At 42.1% G+C, this 11,060-nt stretch overlaps 1 protein-coding gene across 1 annotated transcript in view; it reads left to right on the top strand.

The window, feature by feature from the left end:
• The window catches only part of PPM1H (protein phosphatase, Mg2+/Mn2+ dependent, 1H), a gene marked incomplete at its 5' end in the record, with an annotated part of 53,822 nt that extends 50,287 nt beyond the window's left edge, over nucleotides 1-3,535 (top strand). The window contains one exon of the mRNA XM_010139202.1: nucleotides 3,388-3,535. Coding sequence (XP_010137504.1) covers nucleotides 3,388-3,535 — 148 coding nt within the window. The remainder of the gene's footprint in view (nucleotides 1-3,387) is intronic.
• Between the last annotated feature and the right edge of the window lie 7,525 nt (nucleotides 3,536-11,060).

An 11,060-nucleotide genomic window follows, 5' to 3' on the forward strand; every position in this document is an offset into this window, starting at 1 on the left:
TAGCCTCATTTCCCCCTGGCAGCAAGATATTAAAAAAAAAAAAAAAAAAAAGGCAGCTGTAGAGGAAGATTTCAGAGCTGCAGAGTACTTATCTGTTACGCAATTAGCTCTTTGTGGGAACAATATCCCTCCCATTTGATTTGGAAATCATTTTATAGCCTGATGGGTAAGAGCTTACAGCCCTCGGCAACACTCCTGGGATTCTCTCCTGCTGATATTTACTGTCAGAACTGTGAGTGTTTGTTACCCACAGAAAAACATCTTTGAATCCTGTCAAATGTAGCATGTGCCTGGGCAGGGAGAGCAAAGTGTTCAGGTCTGACTTCACCCAGACATGCAGACACAGCTTCAGGGCATTTGGGCAGCGGGTGATGGGCACAGACTTGATTAGAGTACAGTTCCTCCATGAGGGCTGCGATGGAGTGAAGAAGCTGTGGTGGAGCTGGGTTTCTTAGCCAGCTCATTTCTTATGGGTATTGTGGTAGACAAAAGCATGAAGGGGACCCTGAGTGAAGTGGTAGTGACACACTGCTGCTTTCCGTACATCATCTCTCTGAAGAGCTGTGAAGATAGAGAATCATGACTCTTGCCCATTTCCTTCAGCTGCACTTAAGCAGGTTTACCTGCTGACCTTGGGAATCTTTTATTCCTCATCCTCCCTCCTGTTTGTTCTTGTTCCCTCTCACTCTCTCTCTCATGCTAGCTAGAGATTTATGAGGGTGCTGGGGAGTTGTTCCACCTCTGCTGGGTGTGAGAAGATAAGAAGCTACTCAGACAGCAGCACATTTTCCCTACTGTCACTGATCAATACTGAAAGCTTCAGCAGCAGAAAAAAAAATATTTATTCTTAAAACACGAAAGTTGTATTCCAGTGAGGCTGTTCATTAGGAGGAAGTGGATACTTTAAAACTACTTCAGCAGTTTTCTAATGCTGCCTCCGACAGCTGAATCCCAAGTTCACAGCACTGAAGAATAAAGCATTCAGTAATGGACTGCTGCTGCTATTCATCTCCAGGTACAAGAGACTCACCCTATCTCCTCTAGTGCCAGGCTGAACAGCACTGCTTCAATTCAGCTCTGCACAAGGAGAGGAATGCGTTACCTTGCTCCCGCCTTCACCTGTTCCTTTTCCTTTGCTTCAGTGTGCTGGTTTTCTTGTGTATTGCACAGTCTGCCTACGAGAGAATTTCTGGTTTATTAAAACTTCTTTTCTTTTTTTTTTCATCTTGCCTTCTCCAAGCATTAAGCAGCAAAAGTTTTACACAGTCAAGACCAATACTCATTCCTTTGTACTCTTTAGATGTGGGGAGCCCTTGTTAATTAGAAAAAGGAGGAAGGCAAAATTTCCTTGCAGAATGTTGTGTTTTCTTCTCTTGAATTCTGCAATAGCTGAAAAGATGTTCTAGCCAAAACTTGCTCAGCATCAGACATATTGTGAATAAATATTCCAGTTTCTTGCTTGCCATGTGGAGTCATTTTGTTCCTTAGGCCTGCATCTGATTTGAGGATTTGGGAACTGGGGAGTTGCAAGTATGTGTGTTTGGGTTTTTTCCTCTTAGAAAATACAATTTCATGTTGCATTAGGACAGTACGGACAGTGCTGCTTGTTACATCCTGCCGTTATAGCTCGAGGCTGTTGGTACAGACTGATCTCGGAACGTGCGGACAGTGCGCACGTGTGTGTGCGCAAGTGTGTGTTAGAGTTCATGCCCTGGGCCCTTGTCTTACTGCTTAGAGTAAATCTTTTGTCAAAACTAGAGAGGGCTGGAAATTTTATCACTGAGTGCCATTAGGAGCAAGGGGTGCATTGCTTCTGTACAACAGTACTTGGATTTAACATCAGACCTTTTGGGCAGGCAAATGTTTGCTCATTTGCATTGAAGAAAGCTTTCTAGCAGAGCAAATAAATCTACTCCTGATTCAAAGGACTCACTTGAGTTTAAGGCACAAAAATTGTAGAAACAGAACGTAACTGGGGTTTTTTCCTTCTTTTATCCCCAGACAGTGAATGAAGTCTCTACGGATAGAAAGTACCATTTAATAATGCAGTCTCTGGTGAAAATTTCTGGGATTAGAACAGTCCTGGATACTCAGACTTTATTTTTATCCTCCATTGCTTCTGGTCAATGGAGATACTGTTCTTTCCCATTCCTCAGATGGCATCTGAGCAGGTTATTTCTGGCCAAGGTTCCTCCATAGAAAAGGGGGTCTTGAAATGCAAACCCTTCTTGTCCCTCCTCATTTCTACAGACATGTGCTTTGCTTCTGGTGGCTTTTATGTTTGACTTCACAGAGCCCTGCATCATCTTGGAGGTTGATACTTCAAATAAAACACAGGGGTTTATTTCTTGTCAGTCTTTTAACTGTTTCATTAATTTTTAATTCTCAAATCATAGAAAAGCTTGCATTCACCCAACCCAGTTCAGAACGTCTCAGCCAAGTGTTGGATTAATGAAGAATATGTGACAGTAGCTGTTCACCCATAATGAGATTTTTCAGAGGAAACTAAGTGAGTACACAGATGAGTTGATCTAGTAACAGCAGGTAAAACAATAAGGGAGAACATGCCAGAGCACTGTCATGCACCACATTTTGGACTGTGACACCCTTCTGCCCCCAAGCAGCATCTGTTATTTTTTTCAGAACAGAAAATAGCTCCCATAAATCCAGTGCTGTTCAGCCCAACACAGGCCAGCAGTTTCGAAGCGACATGAAACTTGGTATTTCACTAAATTAAGCACTTGACAACTCACATTCACTGTTTTCATTGAACTCATAAAAGAACTGTGGGACTCCGTTAATCTGGCTATATTAGCTGTAAGTTTTCTTTTCCAGTTTCAGAGTAAGAGAGATTTAAAAATCATTCCTATGGTCAAGGGAAACAGACATGTTAATCTACTTTTAAAGTGTAGTTTGGATTTTGGTTTTGGTGCTCAGTTACTTGCTTTCAAATTACTTTGTTATAGTTTGTTTCTGAAATAGTCGAGCCACGTTTACCTTCAGGTGTATCAGTGAACAAGGGTGTAGTTTTCAACAGCAAGTAGTGTGACTTGGGCTCCTCAGATTTTCAGACTACTCCTCGAAAGCCAGTTTAAGACAAGGGTGTTAATATTTTTTGGAAAACTGGTGAAGCCAGGCTCCTAAATGACCACTGACTTCCTGATCGATTGGTGCCTGTCAAATCCCTTTAGACTCTGGTGCAGGAGCTGTAACTGAGCTTGAAAGGGCTGCTTTGTGGGTATGCCGGGGTTTGCGTTTCTCCTGCCTGCTTCTAACACACTGGGAAGCCTGTCCTGGTAGCTCACAACAGTAAATCTAGCAGGCTGTGAAAACCCAGTCTCCTCACGAAGACAGGCACCCCATGGTTGTATTCTGCCTTTTCCACAGGTACACGCTGGCGGCGCAGGACCTGGTGATGCGAGCCAGGGGAGTGCTGAAGGACCGAGGCTGGCGAATATCCAACGACAGGCTGGGCTCCGGAGATGACATCTCTGTCTACGTCATCCCTTTAATACATGGGAACAAACAGTCGTGAAAGCAGCATCAAGAGTGTTTATAGGATGGGGATGTTTTGGGGAAGGGCCTATAAGAGACAATATGGTTTTGGTGATCTGACCAGGACACTTCCAATTAATGTAATCTATTCAAAACTAATGCTGGAGGGGTATTTTTCTGCCCGAAAGGTAGGGCTCTGCACATATACTGTATATGATTAAAGATAACCCTTAAGATTGTAATTTCCCTATAGAAATGGGTTTGGTGCTTAATAGGGATGGGATTTAAATGCTGCTAGCATATTATGGATTCTGTCGTCCCTCCAGGTGGGGAATTAATTCTTTTTTCTCAGTTTACTATGTAGCTTGGAAGAGCCATCTCAGTTGTGAAAAGTAGAAGTGGGTATCAGAAGCCAAGGAGGCTCCTGAAATCTACCCCCAAATATTCAGAAGGCGGCTTGGGTCACGTCTCATTTAAAAACACCTATATATACATATATGAGACTCAAGAGTTTTCTTCTTTCAAAAGGTTGCATTCATGACTTACCTATGGACAACTTCAAACTTGTAATCCTTCCATCCCCCATTTTCCTCTCCTGTCTTCTTCAGTAGACTATACTCCTGTATTTTAGTAGGAAAACTGAAATTGTTTTCAGCGTGACTATGCCTGTTTACTGCAGCTAAAACAGCCACCTGCAAAATTGTCCAGGAGAAATAGGTCACAGTCCTGTATGGCAAGATTTATTCTGGTGTGAGGAGTTATTTGTCAAGATGCCCTGTTGTGTGTATACCATGACTGTACAGAGCACGCAAACTCAGCTTTATGTGATGTTTACCTGGAGGCCATGGTTTCTTTGGGGTCAGAAATTTTCATTCATTGAATGGTTCTGCCTGCTTTATCCTGTTGAAAGGATCTCTGACCACACAGCTTTTGCCTCAGTTGGGATTCAGTAAATTTGTTGGGGCTCCTGAGTGTATTTTTATTTGGATTCCTACCTGAAGTGGTGGTATTACTCTCATTATCAATTTGGTTACCCAGATAATGATCTACTTAAAAGTCATTTCACTTCTATATTATTCAGTATACCTTTGCCTGCTTGACTTTGTGATCAGAAAGTCACAGCTTATAACTTTCTTCTTGGGATTGAGGACTTTAGTCAAAAGATCACTGTGATAGGTACAAGCCCTTGGCCAGCTTCAGCAGCTTTTTTCTTAGCAGTGAAGAATCAATTTAAATAAAGAAAATCAGAGTAAAGCGTTATCAGAATGAAAGCAGTAGTCCAAGAGGGAAACAAGTGAGCAAATCCAAGCTTAACCTGGCTGCCTATTCTTCAAGCAGGCAGCTCTCTTACTTCATTGACAGGAGTTGAAAAAAAACCAAAATCAGAAGGTTCTAGCGCGTTGGCAGGTATATTGGCTGGGGAGTCACGCTCAACCTAATTTGCCCCCAGACCACGTTGTTTTGGAGCTGCTCATCTGGTTTGTACTTCTTGGATAGCCAAAAGACAGGTCGCTGCTGTAACTGTAGGGCACTGACTAGGCGGCTCACAAATGTTGTGTCCTTTGCGAAGGAGGGGGCGGATGCTGCGCCCTTCACTGTCTTTCTCCCAAACAGGCATGGCCTAGAGCTTGCCAGGTTTGTAATTTATAATGTGCTGTGCGTACACCGCACAGCCCGCACGCGGTAGAGCTGCCCAGGTGCTCTATTTGGTTGCATTTGATCCGGAAGTACATGTGCGACAGTCTCAGTGGATTTAAACCACCCTTGCTCTAAATCTTTAGACCCAGCAGGAGTTTCAGGTTGAGAGCAGGCAATGCAGAGTGTGTAACGGCTGAAACATGCAGCAAACTGTGTGATTTTAGCCTGAAAACTGTTCCGTGCATTCCCCGGTGCCTGCATGTAATAAAGCTGTGCAGAACACAGATGTTTTATATTCTAGAGCTTCAGCATAAATCAATGGCATATCTGATTCCGTGTTGTCATGCTTTATCTATTCTTCCCTTGGTTTTTTACCACTTTATCTCTTTTTCTGTGTGCAGCTGGGTGAAAAGAGAGGTCTGAAGCCTAGAATATTTTTCACATGGCCCCTCATGTTTTAAACTTTAAGCAAGAGCTCTTCTCTTGCACTTTTTTTTGGCCTAATAAACTTGTGAACATGCTTTTCATGCTCTGTGTAACTCCTGTTGTCTCTTTGCAAATGCAGTTGTGTAGTCCTGTAGCAATTCAGCTCCTCTTTCAGAAAGAAACTAATGCTGGCAATCCCCACAGTGTCGTCTGAACAGCAAAGAAGTTGGTGCTTGCTGGTACCAACTACAAGCCTGAGTCCAGTATTTCAGAGCATTGTTAGTCTTCATTATGTGGTAACATGGTGTCAAGACACATACCAGTCATTATAAAACCACTGAGTACAATGTGGTGGAAATAAAATTCCAGTGTAGAATTTACCAAAATTTAAAAGTGAAACTTCAGGGCAATGGAAAATGCATGTTCTTGTTCAGGGGTGTTTTCAAACGTACCCCTGGAGAGATGGGTTAGCAGAGTGCATGACTGGGTGGGAACAAACTGGCTGGTGTCTTCTCTGAGCAAAATCTCGTGGGTGCTGGAATGGCTTAGTGCATCAGCCTCTACTATGTTTGTTGTTTATCTGAGGTGTTGCTGTCACTTGGCTTGTTTCTCTGCAGGGGCTGGGCCCAGTGTGAGTCGGGTCAGCTGGCAGCCCTGATCCTGGAAAGGGCAGAAGTACAGTATCAACAACTGATAGCAATTAGTATCAATTAATGAAGTCTGAGAACTTTAAAGAGTAATAAAAAGTTTCCTACTCAGATATATGTGACTGAATCTAGGCTGTGATGCTTTTTATTTTGTCCTTTTTACAACATATCTGTTACACGTTTACACGCTCGAGTGTCTCTGGTACGTCTCTGATATGCTGTGTCAGTACTTGGGCTTTCACTTCTGTCTGCTTTCAGAGGGAGCTTCTTGCGTGCCTGCCGTGGTCTGTGCTCCGCTTCAAGGCGTGGTATGAACACATACACATACCACAGCCTCACATAACTAGGAGGCAGGAGTCATTTATTGGGGAGGTATTGTGTGAGAAGCAAGAATGATTAAAAGCATCTCCAATTTTCTTTATAGGTTGAATTATTTTGGAAGTCGCAGCACTACAAACCGCTGATGGCAGGGAGGACCCATGGTGCACAGTACTGTTTTTCAGATAGGCGAGGATGGATATTGCCATGTGCAGCCTTGAAGCTGCTCCCTAGGCTCAGTGAAGCTCCTGAGTTGGAAGCACACAGTTCACCTCCTCAAGTTAGGCACCAAGTCCAAATTTTAGATCCTTGGCATATCGCCTTAGTTACTGCCTGATGCCAGCAGTGCCGTGGTCTTTTCCCAGTGAAGTTCCCTTAGTATCTCAGAGCGTTTAAGCCTTAGCAGCAGGGAGCCTCAGGCCGGAGTTACACCTGTGTTCACAAGGCTATTGCACCGCACTGTGTTCTTGCCTGTCCATAAGCACTGCTTAGAGAGGCAGGCGAGTTCTTGCCCTTCCTTGGACAACGGCGAGGAGGGCAGGTAGAGTGTGCCATATAGTTCGGGTTAGCTGACAGCGCAGTGTAATACTGGCTCCTGGTGCCCAGTCCAGCCCAACTTCTAGACACTCAGAACCAAGGAGCTTTTGCCATTTCCCTGTGAATACGGCTGCAGAAGGTAGTACAGCCATTTTGGACAATTTCTGCTTGCACTAAAAAAGCCTAAAGTCTTTGTTTAATTGGATGATTAAGGCAGTTAGAAATTCATTTACACCTCGAGTGAGGAACAAAACCATCTTTTGGTATGTTAAGGCAATGATGTTTCCTTCATGAACACAAAAGCCTGTTGTCTGAGAGGGCTGATGTTCAGTGGCCTCATGCTGGAGAGAGGGGGAATTTTTTCAATACATTTTATAAAGCAACAGGGCTAACCAGCTGAAGGAAAAGTGGTCAGAGTCTGCTGTTAGCAGAGGATTCCCATGTTAAAGTGACTTCCATGTTAAAATATGACAAGAGAGGTCTGTGAGGTGTGGTTGACTCTGTGCCTCCGGGATGTTTTTGAAGAACTGTACTTGATGTTCAGGCAGATTTTGGTTTGAACTTCCACTAGGTTGTCAGAGAACACTACACACTCCAAGCAGATCTGCTGTTTCCTCCTGCCTCAGTGTTTTGCTTTTATTTTACATTTTATGTATAAATACTTTCAACATTTTTGTATCAAACATGAATTGCAAACTGTGTGGAATTGTTCCTCCCTGACATTTTTGGTGTGTAAATATTTTTCCTCCATGTGTCTTAGATGAAGATATATTGATGTGGCTACCATCGAGGGAGTGACCAAACAATGCTGTAACTGTGCTGCTGTATTTCTACCTGTGAGGTACTCGAAGGAGGATGCCCTTGTCCACCTCCACACTAATTCTTTTTTCTTTCTTTTTTTTTTTTTTTTCCTAACCACTGCTGATGGTGTTCTTTCATAGGTGTCTTATTTTGGTTTGGGATTATTTTTTTTTTTTTTTAATAGCTGCCACCTTTTTCTTGCCTTCACTGGACAAGTCATCTTATTTTGAGATCTGTACAACTGTCGAGGTTTTATAGGTCCTGAAGAATGGAGGACCTGCTGGAGGAAGATGTTTTGGACCAATGTACTTCTGCTTTGTGACTGTGAAATGTTAATCTTTTTGTAAACTAAGAACAAAAATGTTTAGTAAAGGGATATATTTTGTGTTTTTTGAAACTTTTCAGTGCAATGAACAAAAGAGGAGGATGCTGAAGAAGTGTATGCGCAAAGTTTTAAAATAAAATTTTAAATTATATATATGTATCCATCTGTATCTTAACCATTATTATTCTGCCTTTGTCCTGAAGAGTACCTAAGACTCTTTGTGTGTGTGTCTTAGTAACTGCACAATACAGACAAGTAGCATGCTCTGCTTTACAAGGGAATGGCTGATTCACTGACAAAAGGTCTCACTCTTGATTTAATTAAGTAAATCCCTATGAGGTGCATTAGCGTATGAGTTGATCTGGAAGAGTTCAGCTGTAGGATAACTGTGAGAGCTGTGTGCTGCCATCAGATAATGATTCATTGCTCGGGCTGCCAGTTGCCATGTCCTGACTCAATGAAGAGCTATCCAAAATGATCAGATGTCAGCTTTCTGTGGCATGAGACATGGAGTGTAATTTTTGAAATGACAACATCATAGTTGTTGGGGTAAGTTTTCCCTCATCCCCAATTCCTTATGAATCCCTGTCTCGAATTCTGCTCTGAGTTTATGTTAGAGTAAAACTAAGGGTGAATTCATAGATTCCACTGAAGCAAGCTGTCATGGTTATTTAGTAACCAAAGATGTTTTTGAAGGTACCGAAGGTGCCGGAACTAACACCTGCCTCTTTGCATCATACCACCACAGAGCCACGGATGATACCCACCTGGGTTGCCAGCAAGCGAATGAAAGCTGAGGTTATATCTTTGAAATACAGCATTGTGGCACAAGTGGTTCTTCTGATTCCTATTTCTCCTCACACTTAGCAGGAGAGTGGTGAAAACATTTGTTCTGGTGTTACCCCACTTTTTAAAATGCTGTGTACGCCCGTTGTGGTCAGTGAGCATAACAGAGAGCAAAATGAGAAGCAATTTGTTACTTTCACTCTGGTTCTTCTCACTCTTCCGTTAAGTCCTGCCGTTTATTGCTGCAGCCCGACCACTGTGTCAAGTTTAAAATTGCTGTGCAAATAAAACTTCAGCACAGCTTTGCCCAGCTTACTGGTGTCAGCGGAATAAATAAGTGTTGGTAGCATGCAGTGACAGGGAACTGTGACACGTCAAATGAACCTAAAGGAGCTTGCTCCACATCATCCTATTGCTTTCACCGCTTTTATGCCCTAAATTCTGCAAGCTTGTATGTCAAGTAAGGCTGGTTATTTTCATTTTTTAGGTAATAGATATGACTCTTCAAATTTGGACATCAGTTTCTATAATTCCTGTAGGCAATAAATTAGTGCGTAGCCAAATAATATATTCATGGTGTTCTGTTGAATCTACTCAGTTAACTAAAGTGACATAAGGGAACAATCTCAGGAATTTATTGGTTTTTTTGTACAGTTTCTGTAAAACTGAGGCCTGAAGTTTCATCTTCTTAACATGTCCTCGTAGAGCAATGTACCTTCACAAAAAGTTTACTACTTTATGCTATTACGCTGCAGCTTTTATTGATTCCAGAGTTTCTCTTGCGCTTTCCAGGAAGGCTTATATAAACCAAAGTTACTGAACATCCTGTTCTTGTTAGAAGGAAGGATGAAGGCTTTTTTAAAAAATCCTTCGCTTTGCAAGACAAAGGATGCTGTAACTTTTAAGGGATATAAAATGATTTCAGGAGAAATTGTGCTTTGAAGATAAGGTTAATAAAAAGGAGTCTGATCAAGGTAGACAAAATGTGTCTACAGGTAGATGAAGAACATGTGATTTGGGGACTCTTAATAATTTAAGAGCAATTAATCATAAATGTGAAGCTGCAGAAATAGCCTACAGCTACTCTGCCACAAAATACTAAGGGGAAAGGGAGGAAGCTGCAATAGAAAAAGCAATTAGATCTTTACTGAAGCTAATTTAAGACTGATTATTTAGATGCACAGACAGATGAGATGTCTGAACCTTCATGAACCTGAGGCCACCTAAGATTAGAATGACATTATTTTTCTTTGGTATATTTAGTGCACAATTTCTCGGGCTCTAAAGATTCAAAATGTCTGTGATCTTTACCCCTAAGCATTTACTCCCTTAAGCAACAGAAGGCAACCCCCTATGGCCGCCTTCTGTAAAGGCAGCAGTACAACCAGGGGTAATGGTTTGGCATCATCCCTGACCTTCAGAGTCATCCCTGGATTTACCAATGTGTTGCTGGTTTTGTTCTTTTTGTGGTAAATGAAGGCCTTTCCCAACAGGCTGCACCCTAATAGAGCACCTTTCTGCTTCATTTATGCACTGGGTGTTATTTTTTTCTTTCTTCTCCTTACTGTGCTCCTCTTTGATTGATTGATTTAAAACATTTTGGAGTAGGTAACTGCTCTTTCAGATGTGCCACTGAGTCCTTGGCCATCCACCTCCCCGCCACCACTTGCTTCCTATAGGTGCTGTGACAGACAGCATCACCAGCAATGCAGGAATTGCTGGTAGTGAAAGGAAAGCCCCGTAGAAAGGGAAATTATTTCCTCATTAACCTAATGTTGCTGATTGATTACCTCAAAAAAAACCTTAAATGCATGTAAGGGGAAACTTTAATGGGTTTAAGTTGATTGTAGAGGGTTCAACTGTTACCCTAGGTCTTTGGCCCAGTTATTCTCCAGGGAAACTACTTTTCCTTGGCAAATTAAGAGCTGGCTGGAAGATCCAAAGGTTATCACACAAGCTTTGATGAAGCATTTATCTATCTTCTGATGTGACAGTAGTTGTTTATTTCTGTAATTATTGCCACAACTTTTCAGGAACTAAGCAAAGAAACCTGAAATTTTGCCTTTTCTTTTTTTTTTTTTTTTTTT

The sequence above is a fragment of the Buceros rhinoceros genome, unplaced genomic scaffold (genome assembly GCF_000710305.1).
Source record: "Buceros rhinoceros silvestris isolate BGI_N320 unplaced genomic scaffold, ASM71030v1 scaffold707, whole genome shotgun sequence".
NCBI classification, from domain to species: Eukaryota; Metazoa; Chordata; class Aves; order Bucerotiformes; family Bucerotidae; genus Buceros; species Buceros rhinoceros.